At 37.8% G+C, this 18074-nt stretch overlaps 1 protein-coding gene across 3 annotated transcripts in view; it reads right to left on the reverse strand.

The window, feature by feature from the left end:
* BMPER (BMP binding endothelial regulator) overlaps window positions 1-18074 on the reverse strand; it is a 267662-nt gene that overhangs the window by 239201 nt on the left and 10387 nt on the right. For all 3 annotated transcript variants that reach the window (XR_012667155.1, XM_075125625.1, XM_048839067.2), the window contains exon 3: window positions 562-661. Coding sequence is in view for 2 of the 3 variants with exons in the window: in XM_075125625.1 (XP_074981726.1) it covers window positions 562-661 (100 nt within the window). In the remaining variant the exon portion in view is untranslated. The remainder of the gene's footprint in view (window positions 1-561; window positions 662-18074) is intronic.

Below are 18074 nucleotides of genomic sequence, written 5' to 3' on the forward strand. Positions count from 1 at the left end.
GGTTGATCGTGACAACAAACAATGAAAACATGCAGAAAACAAGTTTTGGAAAGGGAAGGGCGAATTCCTTCATATCAAATGGGGAATTATTTGGGAGACAGGATAGAAAAGTAGTGAATATGGGTAATAAAGTAGCAGCAGCAAGGACTCTTCATCTTCTGAGGGAAATTTGGCAGTCCTGCCAAATGTTTGGAGTCTGTTTCACTAACTCTATTCAGATTTTGTTTCCATATAGTGCTTAGCCTCACATTGGCATCCTTCCTCTGGGAATAATAATATAATTTCATCATAATAATAAAGCACTACTAATGAAGTAGAAACAAAAATGTGTTTTAAGGTATTATGATATCTTGGAAACTAACTAATTTACATGTTCATATTATAAAACTATGTATCTCCCCATAACTTGGGGATTTCTTAAAATTACTGCCATTTTTGGGGCCACCAGTAGCCAGAGATGGAAAGCTTTAGTCTTCACTCTACAACTGGCAAAACAAATTCAAGAACTGAGAAACTTAAAAAAAATAAATAAAGAGAGAGAATATATGAAGGAAACTGCACCTTTGCATTGCTCACAGCAGGCTCCTCTCTGCTTAATGACCAGAGAACACTCCTTGGAAAGCACCGGACACTTCTCTCGTTTGCATGTCACTTCCTTATTCTAGACAAAAAAGGCAAATGTTGTTGAAAGCAAAAATCAAACATTTATTCTCCATTTCATGACACTCCAAAATTGAAATATGGGTTTAGGAAGTCACTCCCTGCTTGACAAGAGACCTTTGTGATTCAAAATAATCAAAAATTCCCTCATAGAAACAGACAGTATTTTTCCCTCATAGTACATACTGAGAAGAGAGGACGAGTGGGGGCAGAAAGCACAACATTAAAAGGAGATCTAACCTAGATAAAGTAATGCCAAAGGAAACGTGTGATTCCTTTTCCCATTCTAATATTACTTTTTGGTATACTGTAGAAATGATAATATTTTTGTAAATTATATTTCAAACTATTAGAGTACCTGGTCCAAGACTTCCTTGTGTGAACAAAAATATTTGCTCACAACTGTCCAACAGTCCCGAGTAGTACAGTGAATTAAAGTGCAACCGTCTAAAGTTCCAAGCCAAATAATAACTCAGTTGGGTTTGAATGGATTCAGTTTAAAAAACAAAAAAGAAATATAAATGCCAAGTGAGGAGATATTTATGAAAAGTTCATAGCACAGGGACAGCTCTCTGATAATAGGGCTATATTAACAAAAGTGTTTCAAGCATTTTCATTTGCTGTTATTTCTAAAGTGACAGCAGTTTTAAATACAATAAAACCTCAGAGTTATGAACACTTCAGTAATGGAGCTTGTTCATAACTCTGAAGTTTCGTAACTCTGAACAAAACATTATGGTGGTTCTTTCAAATATTTACAACTGAACATTGACTTAATAATTGACTTTGAAACTTTACTATGCAGAAGAAAAATGCTGCTTTTAACCATCTTAATTTAAACAAGTACAGAAACAGTTTCCTTACCTTGTCAAATCTTTGTTTTTAAACTTTCTCTTTATTTTTTTAGTGGTTTACATTTAACACAGTACTATACTTAGGGTGAACAGATAGCAACTATGAAAAAATGGGACGGGGGTGTGGGGTAATAGGCACCTATATAAGAAAAAGTCCCAAAAAACAAGATTGTCCCTTTACAAACGGGACATCTGGTCACCCTAACTGTATTGCATTTGCACCCCACCCCACCCTTTTTATTTTTTGGTCTCTGCTGCTGCCTGATTGTGTACTTCTGGTCCCAAATGAGGTGTGTGGTTGACCAGTTAGTTTATAACTTTGAGGTTCTACTGTATACACATATACACACGGCTTAAATTCAGCCGGAGCCATCCAGAGCGTAGCTCCGGTAAATATTTTCAAACCCATGGGAGCACCGGTGCCTCCCAGAGGCTGAAGCCCTGAGCCCCAGGGCTCTGGGAAACATTCAGGGAGAATTTAAGCCCTGCACACACATAACAATGCACGTAGGGCCTAATAAAGTTAAGCACAGGCTTAACTTTAAATATATGGTTATGTCCCACTGCAGTCTATGAGAGTTAAGCATATACTTAAAGTTAAGCACTAACTTAATTATTTGCTAAATAGGTATGGGATTAAGCACATGCTTAGGTGCTCTGCTAAATGAAGGTCTTAATACAGCTACATTTATTTGGGATTGCTGCTTTGTTTGAACATCTCCCAGGGAACAGATTTCATGCCTCATGAGAGTAAATGATCATTAATGCTGCTTAATTGGGAGAGTGATACCAACAACAACAAATCCATTTACTGGTGATTCATTTGTCCAGTGCTAAAGGGTTAATCAGTGTTTAACTAGTTGTCATACATGGGAGATTCTAAGATCCCAGTCACTGAATCCATAATTTGCAAATAAAGACTAAAAGATGATGTAATGAATAATTTGTGTTCAGTAAACATTTTCTTCACTTAGGGCCTAATATTGCACTGTGCTGAGTAAACTAAAACTCCTTGGATTTCAATGAGAATTGAGGGGGTTGGTTCTTCTCAGGAGCAACTTAATACCTTCCAGTATTGGGCCCATAAGATTACTTTGCAAGTATAACTTTTGCATTCCCTAACATTTTTGTGTTTAAATATATCAGTTTCTACATTGTGTTAACATAGGAGTTCTGATTCTCCACTGCCTTTCACCTACACTTCACTGATGTAAATTACTACACAAAGTGCAACGCAGAAGACACCACTCCAAGGGTTATTTTTGCATTTCATTTACAGTACATATATAAATTTATACACTGCATAGCATACACACACACAGCCAAATACTCAGCTGATATAAATTAGTGTGATGACAGTGACTTCAATGGAGCAACCAATGGCCCAAAATGTTCTAATGTATCATCTCTCCGTGCATGGTCAAATAATTAAGAACAACAATTCTTTAGAAATATATAATTAATTATTCTATCTTTTTTGGTGTTCAGATATGAGCTGGCACAAAAGCAGTTAAAAGTTCTCCCTTCCTACCCCTCCCCCAAACTATCTATTTTGAAATCCTTCTCAACTCCCAATCCCCTCAGGAAAATCCTAGGAAAACAAATAAGCTTTGCAACATGACCTGAAGGCCATCAGATCTGGGATCTATCATTCCAAGGGGCCAAGCTGGTGCAGAACTTCCTTTAACAACCTGCCAGCAGTCCCAAACTCATTTAAATCAGGGAGCTGTTTGCTTGACCCCTCAGTTTATCCCATCTGCCTTGGGATCATGAGAGATGCAGGTTCCTAAACTGTTCAGGATCCAAACTACACAGGGCTTTACAGCTTAACCTCCACTTAGATAACAACTGGTAACCACCACAGATCACATATTTGATGTGTTCCATGTGGGAAATCCCACTTAAGTGGGCAGCCACAATCTGCACTCTCTACAATTTCCTGAGGTCCTCAAGACGTAGTCCCATACACTGCATGTTTTAGTGATCCTATTTTAAAATGACAAAAGCGCAGATACTGGTGGAGAGGTCTGTACCCCAAAGAAAAACACACAACCCTCTTGCCATGTGCCAATGTTGATAAACATTCTTGGCAATATCCCAGCCTTTCTTAGTAAGTGGTTGTTATGATTTATGTCTTGTCCTCAAACTGTTCAGAAATCAGATTATCCAAGAGGGTAAAATAACTGCATATTATACTGCCACCATCCTATAAAGAAAAGTCAGTGACCAAGCTGGAGGATACCACTGAATATACTAAGAAGAATTAACACAGGAATGTTTAGCACAAGGTAATCCATTGGTAGGGCCCTTCGTTTTCAGTTATTATTTTGTTCAATTTTTCTCAGGTATTTATCAGTGTTTATTGCCACAACAACAAAAACAGGTGACAATCAGTGTCAAAAATTATTAATAATTTTTCTGGGTAAATATTGGGGTTTATTTTGGTGGATGGAAAGACGGGGGGGAAATATTCAGTGGATTAATGCTTTGAACTCTGTTCATCAATGTCATTTGCTGCAGAACTAAAACAGAACTCAAAACACAATGCCACCTCTGAGTTTAAGAAAACAATGTATCTAATCCCCAAATAAAACTTTTCATTTGAATAAACGGTTTCCTGTTGTAGACTTAGAACTATTGGTCTATAAATATTTACATTTAATAATTGGGACACACCATTTGCAGCATGTACACTCAGCTTCATCCTTTTCTCCTGTTTTAGTTTTTTTTAAACTTTTGAATACTTCCTTGTGTTCTGAAACATATTCTGATATAGATTTTCATTTTCTTCCCACTTTAGAGTGTCAAATCTTTAAACTGTTATCTGCCAACAGCTTGAAATATGTACATGGTGGGTGTGAGATTCATCAGTACATTCAGATGAGCACGCACTTCAGAGCTTGCATGCGTGCCTGTTTGTTTATTGTGTGCATCTTCTAGACAAATACATAGTCTTATTTCAACAGGCAGCTTTGCATATACACACAGACTAATTTATTATCGTAATACATATATCTCATGCACTGTATTGTATTTTCCTAATAAAACAAGTTATTTTTAATTATTAATTCCTAATAAAACAAGTTATGTTTGAATGATACAAAAGTAGGTTGAAAAATCAGAAAAAAATGAAGAACACTTTTTGTAAAACCCAGGAATTTTTCAGTAAAAATTGTTTTAAACTGCAAACGAAGGGGCTTTTCCATTGCCTAGTTAATAGTAGCTCCTCAACCTTCGGCTTTTCCCTATGATTGTCAACCACACTGAACAACCCTAGAACTGAACAAGGGTAGAAAACAAACACATTTATCTTTTAAAGTAAAATTTTGCTACTTGAAATTCCTGTCTTAAATTTAACCCTCTGAAGTGAACTCCACCTATAATTACTAGTTCATTAAATGACACAGGTAGCCATTTACCAGATGCTAGTGTCTCTCTCAATGGATTTTATGGCTTAATTAGAGACTGAAAAAAATCAAAGAGGTAGAAAAATGTCAATCAGAAAACTGAAGCACAAGAGGCTCTGCACACATCACCCCTTTGCCTCCTTTTGCTTCCTGTGGCCTTGCTCAAGGTGCTTGTGAAGGAAGATATAAAGCTTTTATTACAAGCCTCTGGGACTTAAAATCACAGCTTTATTCTTCTCACAGTCACTGTCTAATCTGGCGGGGAGTAGAAAGGGCTTGATTCTTACACCAGCATAAACCAGGAATAACTAGTTAAATCAATGTGAAATCAGCATAAATGAGAATCAGGCCCTAAAGTTGTTAACTAACATGCAGTTGTAGTCAGAAATATGACTATTGTAACAGATTGTAACTAGTGTGATAGATTCACTGACACACTACTCCAGTTTTGCACCTCTCCAGTGTTGCAAAGCAACTATAAACCTGGATTTAATCAGCCAGTTTTGCAATGCTGGATTGACACAAAGCAATCAGAGCACATTAGTGAAATTGGCTCGACAACTTCTTATTCAATGCAGGTTTCAGAGTAGCAGCCATGTTAGTCTGTATCCGCAAAAAGAAAAGGAGTACTTGTGGCACCTTAGAGACTAACAAATTTATTTGAGCATAAGCTCAAGTACTCCTTTTCTTTATTCAATGCAGTATGCCAAATCCTACTTTTACTTACACCAATGTAACACCCTTGACTTAAACTGATTTGATCCAGGGTGAAATCAGTGTAAGTGGGAACAAAATCAAACCTACAGTATCTGCTACCTGTGAACCAAATCCTCAGATCCATATTCAAAACAATGCAGGCAAATCCTCATTTAGTTTAATGGAAGTTTGCCTCAGAAAAGGCTGAGTTAAAACTGAGGGCTTCATCACCCCCTCCTGTGAAAAAATATCCACTGAAGGAGTTCAAGGGAAGAAAATCTCTACACTAGACCTCTAGAAATTTTCCTGCTGAATTGTTTCATTGGGGGCAATGGGGGTAAGAAAGGATTCGCCCAAATATAATACAGGTCATATAAACTGATTTATAGACTTCATGAATCTCAGGGTATCTGCAGGAGAAAAGGGCGATCCAGGAAGACCCTGTGTATCCACGGGCCTCCTCTGCTCTGTGGCAATATAGCTCCATTGGAGCCATGCTACCAAAGCATCACCAGGTGGCAACTACACATGGGACCCCAATTTAAAGGGGGAATCACTATTGCAGATGGCAGGGAGGGTTACCAAAAAGGATTACACCCCAATTTGGATTACCTTTGTTCCCTGATTGCCAGGGGAATACTGCATCTCCTCCACCATCCTGCCCACCCACTCCTCCCCTGAGCATACTAATTCCCTCTCCTCTCACATAATCCTGACCTTCCTCTGAGTCTGGAGGTGGCTGCCCAGCCATTCCATGCCTAGGACTGGAGATGGGTGTAAGGATGAGCCTTCTGCTTGCATTTAAAGGCGGTACAATTGGGTCCTGATTAAAGACTTCATATTTGGCCCCACAAATCTGATTTAAATCTGTTTACTTCACTGCCAAAGACAAGTTTTTATTATCATTGGCACCATAGAACTAATAAAACAATGGCAGGACAAGTTGCATCCTATTCTGCTTCATGCATCATCAACATTTTCAGCTACATCATGATTGTAGAATCTTTATCACTGATGATGATGATGGAAGAGGCAGATAAGAACCTATCATGATCTTCACATTCCAAGATCACTTCTTAGATCTGAGAGTTAGAAAAGGCATATTAGCAAATTTGGGAAATAATCGAGAAGAAAAAGATAGTCCCAACATAGAATTTTACAGAATTTTTTCTGAATTTCAAAGTAATAATATAACATATACTATTGAAAGCCTCCCTGTGTGTCAGATTTCTCCATGCACATAGAAAGGGGGGAAGCACCACTAACATCAAAATTCTAAAGGACAAATATCTTATGTCAAATTCAGCTATGACATTATTATTATTATTTGTATTACAGGAGCATCTAGACTTAGGAGACCTCAAGAAAGATCCAGGCCACACTGTGTGAACAAACACACACTAAGAGATAAAACAGAGCGTACAGTCTAAATAGTCAAGACTGACAAAGGGAGGAAAAAGGGAAGGACTATTTATTATATTCATTTTACTGATGGAAAAAATCGAGGCACAGACAGACAGATTAAGCAACTTGCCTAAGGTCAGATAGGAAGTCTGTGGCTGAGCCAAGAATTAAGCACCAATCTCCTGAGTCCAGTGCCTTAACCATAAAGCCCTCTTGTTTTCAACATTAACAAGCATAATTCCCCTGAAGCTCATGGAGTTGCACTTGTTTCTTCCATGACTGATTTTAGCCCTTAAACTATTGCTGAATATACTGTTATAGTTCTTTAGTTTTTCATATAAGAGCACATCTTAGCATAACTCAAGACCCGGGGGACTTGACGTGGAGGAAAGGGCTAACACTATTCATATCATTCATACAAGACAGAAGATAAAGCAGGGCTGGTAAATCATTGTTTAGTCTATTGTAGTCTGTTACACAATGCAGATCTTCTAGGTCCATGGTGTGCAAGAGTAAGAAGATAAAACATTACGAAACAAGGAGGAATTCTTGAGAGGGTGAGGGGTTTCACCCACCCTTCCAAAATATTGCTTGTAACATGTACCACCAGTCTGCTTATTTAAATTTCTCTTTCTCCTCCCCATTAGTTTTGCAAGGGTGCAGCAGGGTGAGCCAGCAATTGAGCCAAATGGATTTTAACAGCAAGCCCTTTCCTTCCAAATAAGTTCCACCCTCTAGTAATCATAACATTTCATTACTTGTCCAAGCCATACATTTAAGGAATTGTTAACTAGCAGCATGAAGGAGAGCTATACTACCAAATCTGCATCTGTGTTGTCAACATTGTTTCTGAAGCTGTTGAAAGCTCTCAGATACTTTCAGAGGTTTTCTCTTAAGAACAGCAATATCGGACTGCAACATGCAGAAGCCATCTTTTATAAGAGTGTTTTTTTTTGTTTGTTTGTTTCATTAAAAGGACATGCACTTGGGCACTGAAAAGTGCAGCAGAGACACATAGCTCATATATATATATAAGCCATTTGCTAAATCAGAAACCTGGGAGTCAGTCAAAATCCATAATAGGATCCCAAGATTCATAATAAATAACTTGTAATTATAGTCCTACACAATAGTTATTTTAAACAGATGGTTTATGGATTCACATCTGGGATTTTTTTTTTTAATTTAATGTTCATATACACTCAGAGAGAAAGGGAGAGAACATAACTAGACTGCATCTAGGTTTGTTTTATTAGGTTTGGGGAAAAAGTAATATTTTAAAAGGGGTCAAGCTGATTCATAACAATACCGCCACATCTGATGTAAGTCCCTTGTGACTACACAGCAAAGACATGTAGGGTTCATGCTCGGAATCTCAGGCTCACATGGAATAAAGGACCTCATGAAGGGCTGCAGAGTCTGACTGAATCTTCTTTCCTGTATTAATTGAGTCCAGCACCTGGAGAATTATATTTCTAACATGTTCAAGAGAAGTTTAGAATATTTTGTTTGGAACCCACTTTTTTTTTTTTCACATCTCCCAAAACTTGCCATTGAAATTCTCTTCTTCAAAGTAAGTGCAAAGGAGATGAAAATTCATTTTCCTAAAAGATAAGTTAGGCAGAGGCTATTTTAGGCTAGAACTTCATGTTGCCTTTTCTGAAGCTTCCTCTCACCATAATTTGTTCATCTGCAACTTATAGCTCATATTTTTACCTTCCATCAAAGAACTCTGTGCATAGTACCCCATTCTAACAACAAAGTATATCAAGACTAACAGTCATAAGCTCATGTGGAACAGTAAAATAAAATGTCAACATGAAAAGAAAGAGTAAAAAACAACTGAATGTTTGGCAGAGACCTTGCACAGGACTTGTGCCAAACCACAGCTTGAAGCAGCAGCCAAATTCCTTCTGGATTCCCTATTGGGTCTCTGTTGTTTCACAGAACAACCACTAGGAGGACTACTTTCTGTAGCCTGCATTTGGCTTGAGAAAATTTGGAAGAGAAAAAGATCAGGAGTCCTTGTTTCTTGGTGGATGCACCAGCGTGGCTACTTCTACCTTTTCATATTCTCTGTATGTGTGTATCTATATCTATATATCTGCTTACTATATGTTCCATTCTATGCATCCAATGAAGTGGGCTGTAGCCCACGAAAGCTTATGCTCAAATAAATTTGTTAGTCTCTAAGGTGCCACAAGTACTCCTGTTCTTTCTGCAGAGTGATCCAGTTGACTATGTTCTGAGTCCATTGTTTTACTGGCCAATATAGGGGTAGAATTGGCTGTAAAGTTATCACTGATGCTGATTGTCAAAGGGTAAATTTCCACTGTGACATTCTAGTTTGTTTGTTTGTTTTTGAGGCTTATATTGAATCATGTAGATTTTAAATATCTAATCTGTACCTCTTTGTTGAACAGGAAAAATATTACCTAAACATTCATTTAAACAAAAAGATCTGTGTAGAAAGGGAGAACAAGGAAGACTGACTGAGAAGGTTGATACCATGGGATAGAAATCTGATCTGACATTAAGGCCCAATCCTGCAGTTACTTCCAATCACTATTTACATTATGCTGGTCACACTAATGCACTCTTCAGATAGTCTAGTCTTAACTTTATGCCTGGATTTCAGTGGGATAACCCACACAACATAAAATTAAGGACATGCTTTTAAATTTTTGAAGAATAGGAGATTAAGTGTATGCATTTGTCATCTGAAACAATAATGTAAGTCACGCTGAAAGCCTTCAAACAAGGATAAAAATTGTCCTTCAAGAATTTGGGGTGAACTTTTCAAAAGCACCTATAAATTCGACTATGTCTACACTGCCACTTATGTCAGCAAAATGTACACCTCTCAGGGGTGTGAATAATCCACCCCCCTGAGTGACATAAATTCCACTGGCATAAGCACTAGTATGCACAGCACTATGTTTGCAGGAGAGCTTCTCCCACCGATATAGCTTCAGCAGCTCATTGGGAGTGGATTAAATTATGTTGACAGGAGAGCTCTCTCTCATTGGCGTAGAGTGACTACATGAGAGACCTTACAGCATCAGTACAGCTGCATTGCTGTAAGTTCCCTAATATAGACACAGCCTTAGGAGCACATTTCCCATATAAAATCAATGGGACAACTGCTCCAAAGTCAGGTGCCTTTGAAAATCCCACCCTTGATCATTTGGTACTGTTGCTTAGCTTATGATTCAGATTCCAGTTCTACAACCTTCTCTCATGAGTACCACTTACACAATCAAGTACTCCCTCTTGAGTTCACTGGGATTACTCTCTTCAGTAAGCCCTGCTCTGCATGAGTAAGAATTGAAAAATTAGGCCCTGAGTGAGAAAAGGGAGGCAAAAGCACTCACAAAGCAGTGAACTGTAAGAAAATGTCTCACCACTGACAAGTGGGGTAAGAAAAATTTCTCGTTTTCATTGTTTCCCCTCAAATTTGTATCTAGTTTCAATTAAACAAATGAAAGTTTTTGCAGGTAAAAGACACTAAAACAAAAATAAAAGGATACTAAAAAACGGTTATGGTGCAAAATGGAAAAAATATTTGTCTGTGAAACAGACAATTTTCTGCAAAAAACAATAACATTGTCTTGATTTACAAATTCAAATCTATACCCTGCAAACATTGAGGCATATGCTTCCTTCATGCAAGTGACTAGTTCCATTAACTGTAATAGGAGTACATACATGAGTAAAACTAAGCGTATGCTTAAATGTTGCAGACTGGGGGCTTGCTCATAGTAAAAATGTTACCAGGTTTTCAGCATAAAGTTGTGTTATATTGATACAAATGATATTTCATCATGAATCAAATATGTCAACTCAGTCCTTGCAAAAACAAAATTTTTCCTCTTGTGAACACAAAACCACCTTTTTTTCCAAATACAGCACACAGTAGTTTCTTGCTTGTTTCCACATTTTCATAATCTCTTAGGCTCCTATGTCCCCAATGCCCAAAGCAGCAGGCCACTGTTGACATTGAGCAGGGATAGTGCTACAGATCTCTCCGCGGTGGAGCTCTGCCAATATCAACTACTCTCTTCAGAATTTCAGTTCTCCCCCAGGAAGCGCAATTAAAAACAAAGCCCTTGCTTGCTGAAAGAAGACCCAAAAATTTCACTGCAGATGTGTATTCCGCACCACAACCAAAAAACACAGTACTATGTACAAGTAGTTCAGTACTCACCACTCACAACCCCCTTTAGACCAAACATACCATTTCTGCAATGTACCTAATGTTCACCAGCTTGGGGAAATTGACCTCTGTGGTCAGTTGCAAGCCTGATTTTCCCTCAAGACAGCCCAGTGGCCTGCTATTGCAGCACCATGAGTAGGAGGAGCTTCATTTAATATGATCATTTATTTGTATTACTGTAACACCTAGAGGCACAACTGAGATCACGAGCCTATTATGCTAGACAGTGTGCAAACACATATTAGGACATGGCTCCTATCCTGGCGAGTTATAATTACAATAGACAAGGTGGACAGACAACGAATGCACACAAGGGTGAAGTAATTTGCCCATAGTAGGTCAATGGTAGAGCCAGGAATAGAGCCCAGGTCTCCTAGGTCAGTGCCCTATCCACTTAAACATTTTTCCTCACTTTAACCTTTTACGTGTGATAGGGTCAAATCTTTGTCCCAGTGAAGTCAAAAGCAAAGCTTCTCACCATTCAATAGAATATAATATGAAACTCTCTGTCAATAGGGACATGAACCTCAGGTTTCAGTGCAAACTTAGCAGCATATACAGTAACACAAAATAGTATATATAAACTGGAAGGCAGGTAAAAGTTGGGGGGTGATGTTATGGTTCTGTGGGAACCAAACCTTTGACTTTTCTGATTTGTGTGCATTTAAAATTCTTAGCTACAATCTTCCATTAGGGTATTTTTTAAAATTAAATATAAATATGTTTTATATTCCTATTAAAGTCTACATCTGACCTCCTTTGTTAAGCACTTTGAGATCTACTGCTGGAAAGGGCTATATAAAAGTGCTAGGTATTAGCATTATGAAAGGAGTAATAGTAAATACTAAATAGCTCTTTGTCGATGCTGAATCTTATGCAAATTAGCAGTCAGTAAGACAAGTAGAACCTTGGTCAGATAGGACGTGTGTCAGTTTGACTCTAAGTCTGTGACTAAGAAAGCAAATTATATTTTCCACAGTTATAGCTGTGTGTCTCTTGCGTATACTGTACAACTGTGCTGATCTAGCTAAACTGATACAAACCCCTAATGTAGATAAACTTAAGCAAGTTTAACCTTTGCTTAGAATAACCTTTGAAGTTTACATAGCTAAGTTCCAAATTACACTCAACTGATTTAAGCAAGGGTTAAACTGTTCCAAGTGTTTCTATGTTAGGGATTTGGGTTTAATAAGATTGGTTTAAAACCAACTGGTGCAAGTTTTCTAATGTTGACCAAGCCAAAGTTTCAAGGTCTGTTCAATCTCTAAACCTTCCGTCAACTCTGACCCTTCAGCAGAGCAACCCTTCCACTTCTATTTCTTCCCATCTTGGCCCCATTACCCATGTTCTGTTTATTTCCCAGGGTTGGCTTTATTGCAGTAAAGTGAAGCACACCACCATGAAAATACAGAAAATGCTCAGAAACACATCAGCATCTGTCCTCAAGTTCAAGATTTCCCTTTTCTGATGAAGCCAGACATTGTGTTTCTGTTTGATCTATGTACACCAAGTGGATAGTCCTCAATTTTTCTTTTAGTGCTGTAATGTGACTTTATTGAACATTTATTTAAAACAGTTCCATTAACTAAGTTATTTTAATGAAATAAATGTATAAATATATTGTCTGAACAATGACATACCCATCATTGTGTCTGAGAGCAACCTTTATTGCTTCTTGTATCTGACGTCTGCTTAGCTAAGCTTTTACACTGGAGATTCAGGTAGTGGCCTTTTGGGGCTTTCTTAAAGGCCAGAGCCTGTATGAAAAACTCTGAACAAAGAAGCCCCTGAAGCCATGCAGTTTTAAAAGGGTTTACAAAGCCCACTGGGCCTCCTAGCTTATTTTGCAACAAGTCATATCCCATGAAGAAATTCACTTCTGTACAACCCAAAAACAGAGTTAGATTAAAGAAAAAGAAAGAAAAAAAGATGATTCCCTGCTGATCTGCCTGGTCTTTTACTGCCCGTATTCTCTAAAGAAAAGATGTTCTGATGATATATTACCCCAATACATCACTAATTGACAGTGTTGTCATAGTATTGTATCCTTTAAAATATGATGTATGCCAAAAGCAGTAACAGGGGATACATAAGGGGTTCTTTTTATCCTTTAAAAAAATTTCAAAAAGACTTTTAAAAGTATGGTGTTTTGGATTTTGTTCAGGGAGTCCCACAATACACATACCTCACCCTACACCTCAAAAATCAAGAAGAGTCCTAAAAGTTTCCCAAAAATGGTAGATTACAAAAAAAACAGGACAACATCAGAGAAGTTCTTCATTTAAGCAGGTTTTCAAATAGGATGAAAGTGCTTGAGGAACAGCCACCAAATAAAAATAGTAGTCCAAAAGAAAGTAGCAACAGTTTGTTTTCTAAGCACATGGACTCCAGACACTGCTGTTTTAGCCCTCTTCAAGTCTGTTAAGTGCTGACCCTGCTTTTTGTTTTCTTGCCTGTGATACAAAAAGAAATAATTATTCACTGAGGCTTGTTGAGACAAAGGGGTAGCAGTGTTGTACCAGTTTCCATAGAGGAGCAGTTTAAAAGGGAGGTACAAGGAACATGGCCATTTCAACCTGGACTTTTTGAAGGAGGCGAGAATTTTCAGGGTCTTTTCTCTCTGGCCTTCACCGTGCAGTACCTCCTTCCTCTGCACTTCATAACCTCAGGTCAAACAGAACTGAGCTTTGAGCTGCAGTTATTAGTGTCACATTGAGGCAGTTGCGCTAATCACTGCATGGATAGCTTATCTCAGTGGCTGGCTTTTCAAAGGGCCCGATCCTCATCCAATTGATATAATGAGATCAGAGTCAGGGCCCAAATGAGGTCATGGTCAGAAAAGTGACTATGTAAAAATGACACCTTATTTGACATGTCTTCTCCTTGTGTGTCTCTGCTTCATGACCACATTTTGTGGCTAGGCCACTGCTACTTTTGGGCTAGTTTGTGCAGACCTTACAAGTACTTTCACTGCCATCAATGAAACCACCAGTATGAGTTAAGAGGCTCAAACCTGGCTCTTTGAAAGAGAAATATTCAGAATGCCTTGTGGTGCTGAGCAGACCCAGGTAATTACGTTTTTATTTGTAAATGTTTCTCTGGAAAGAAAGTTACCGTGTCTAAAAGAAGGAACTAATATTGCACAACCATGTTCTGCCTGAAAAATTCAGTGGTTGAAATCACAGCCCTGCAGGGCCAGTCTCACTTCTGGAAAGCAAATTCCCTTCTCTTTCACACATGTACAAACAGAGTCTAGAATGTCTAAAGCTTATGAATCTCAATAATCATAATATATTGAGCAGAAGCAATACAAATATATTTTTCATAGACTGTGTTCCCTTTTCCTCCTCCCTACCCCTGGCTCCACTTGCACTGCTGGAAGTAACAAAAATACCTGTTTTTGACAAGTAAATGGAGCTGACATCAGACTGAAGCAACAGCATGAATGAGCTATGCACAACCCATTTCTCATCTTGACAAAGTGACTTTTGGTCACCGGTGGGACACTTTAAAGACATCTGCATGGTTGGCCTTGACCACCAGCAATTCTTACAGCCTATAAGGGGCCCTGTGAGACTGAGAACACAACCTGCTTTAGAACTGGCTCCTGCAGTTATGTCTCTTGATGGTTGTAAAGGCTGTATGATATATCAGGTGTGAATAAGATCTTTGCTAGCTGGTTATATTTACATAGGTATTGACTGCAGATAGCATCTTGTTAGCCCAAATAATAAGCCTCAAATGCCGGGAAAGGGGATTATGCATGGCCAAAAATCCACAGAGCTAGAAACCCAGCCACCAATGATTTCACCGTGTGGAATGGCACAGATTAGTCTGAAGAGCCAGAATTCACACAGCAATACTATTAGATAAGCAGAAAGGAAAACGCAGGAAGGAAGGGGAGGAGGAAAAGTCAGTCTGAAATTCAGAGATTCCACAATAATAATGCACGAGAGACCTTAGTAACTTTAAGATGACATTAAATGGTATATTAAATGGGGTGTGTAACAATGAGAACCCCTTAGACGTTTTAACATTCAGCCAAAAGAAATGAGGGCCCTAGTCATATAAGAATCACACCCACAAACACACAAGACTAGTGTAAAATCTTGAAAAGATGCTTAAAATCCTTAGAAACAGTGCTATTCAACATCTGGTTCTGGAGTCAAACAGAACTTTCATGGAGCGAAGTCCCATCTAGCTCTTCTCAGTATGCCTGAAACTATGCCAATCTCTAAAAAGCTTCCAATGCTGCCTGGACAAAACAGATAGCAGTGATCAGACAGGAGCCAATGGGACACATCTTCATCCCTCAAAAATGGCTGATTTCCAGTGAGCTTCCCTTTATTATAGGGTTCCCTTTTTTGACTCTGACATTTGTACATTTCAGCATGTGGGTTGGTTTAACACACCAAGAGATTTGAGGGTGGCAAAGAGACCCCTACTTTTATAAACAATAAGATATTGAACATAGCTCTGGCTATTGAACACATCACCCTGTGTAATGAAGAGAAGGTAGAATTTTGGAAATTCTTAATGCTGCTGCCACAGCTAGCATCGGAGTAACAGAGCTCTTTGTTTGGGGATTAGAGACCTTACCACACTTCCATCAAATTATGTACCAGCAACTGTATAGATGGTGCATTAGCACTGTGTCCTAAAACTCCTAATGTTAAAGTTAAACAAACCATACTTTTGCATGTGTACACTAGCTACTTGTTAAATCTCAGCATCATAACGTTTTTCCTTTCCCCATAGATGCCTAATGAGACTAGAGCAAAAGTCTTACCAAAAAAAAAAAAATCGTACCTGTTACTCTTTCATTATTTTAAAGTAAAATTTTAAAATTTTCCAACATTCTTTCAAAAATTTACTTTAAAAAAATCCTTGTTTCCAGGCTAAACTATTGCAAGCTACATTTGCAGCCCAGAATGAATTTTTTTAGCATGAAAGCATTTACCAGTTCAGATCACTGATCCACCAATTCTTTTAGACTGACTTCAGCAGTAGCCAACATCAGATGTTAAAAAAAAGTGATAAACAAGAAAATTAGTTGTGCCTTATAAAGGAAAAAACATTTTCTTTCCCCAGAGGCCATTAAATAATACTCTGAATTATGTGATTTGATTACCCTTGTCAATGTCTTAGCTTGCACAGCTACATGTTATGTTAATGGTCCTTTTTAAAATCCATTCCAGCCACAACATTTGACATGATGATACCCTCCTGTAGCAGTGAATTCCAAAAGGTACAGCCTGCAGGTGCTTCACTAACTGGTATCATGAAAACACCATCATTACCCAGCCTTCAAGCAATTGTTTATCAATTAATTCGTCTTCTTCTCCACCCCTCCTCAATTATACATAATCACTAGCCATGACTCAGTCAGACTAAAGAAACAAAGCACAAGATCAAGACAATCAAGATCTTTAACTCCTTGTTTTGTAGCTCTCCAGTCACTACTAGACCCTCTCACATAAATAAATAAACAAAAATACAAACAAGCAGAAGAACAGCATAATCAGGCACAGTGTTTGCAGCCTTTGGGCCCTATCCATTTCCCATTAAATTTAAGGATTATGATAGTGAGTATGATCAAATAAAACCAGAAGTTTTAGCCTATGGATTGTCAGAAATCCAAATTATCAGGCCACCACTCCCACATTTCATTATTAAGATCCTGATCCTATAAAGTTTTAGTCATGTGCTTCACTTTAAACAATAGTCACCGTACATAAAGCTAAGCATGTGCTTTAAGTCTTTGCAGGATCGGGACCTGAGTACCTAGATACCTTACCAGGTATCATCATTAAAGAATTTAAATTGTACATATTCCAGTGTAGAGGGTCTTAAAAGAGTGGTGTTTCTGTTGTTTTTGACCACTACCTCTCTGGGATGGAAGTGGATAATTTAAAAATAAAGTGTGCAAATAATAATGCAAATATCATCTTCTTTTTTTTCTGTTTGTGAATTGTCTGTGAGCAGATTGCAATTTTCTGAAATGTACTCCCTATTCAGAATTATTTGTGAATTTCTTCAGTGAGTAATGCTTGCTCTACAGATTATTTGAAAATAGTTCATGGCTGAGACTGACAAAATTATAGAGGACTCATTTTGATAGTCTAAATTTTCCAGATTATATTATTTATCTTAATAGTAAGGATGTATGTGAATAATGATAAAGGGAAGGTCCTGATGCTGATAATGTTTATGTCAATGGTACTGCTCATATGAGTAAAGTTATTCATTTGAATAAATATTTGCAACACTGGAACCCAAGACAGTTATAGAGCTTCTGTAAATTCTCAGCTGTCATAATAAAAATGAATATGTGTGGAGTCTGATTTCCCCACATTTCGGGCTGAAAACTCATGAGAACAGGTTGTGAGAATTTGACGTCATTAAATTGATTCACCCTTGAACCCAAACTCTAAACTAAACTTGAACATTACACAGCTGACCCCATCTCTAGTTTTATTACTGTTGGAACTGGCTGAAAGATAGGGAGGAGCAAAGGGGAGGGAATTGCAAAAAGGTTCCTACTTTTTCCCTCACTTTTTACTGAAATTTATAAATTTCAAGATTTTTCTGGTTTAAACAGAGAGGAAAATTGTCAGAAAATTCCACAGAAAATTCTTCGATCTTTCACCCAAATTTTGACATATTCAGCATTTTCCAGCCAGTTCTAATTGTACATTATTTTGTCAAAAACAAAAACAAAAAACAGAAATTGTGGGGTTTTCAGTTTTTCAACAAAAATCCAAAAACATTTCAAGAAAAACTTCAGCAAAAACCAAACCTTTTTTCATTTTCATCAACATTTTTCACTATAACAAA

Source organism: Caretta caretta, chromosome 2 (genome assembly GCF_965140235.1).
Source record: "Caretta caretta isolate rCarCar2 chromosome 2, rCarCar1.hap1, whole genome shotgun sequence".
NCBI classification, from domain to species: Eukaryota; Metazoa; Chordata; order Testudines; family Cheloniidae; genus Caretta; species Caretta caretta.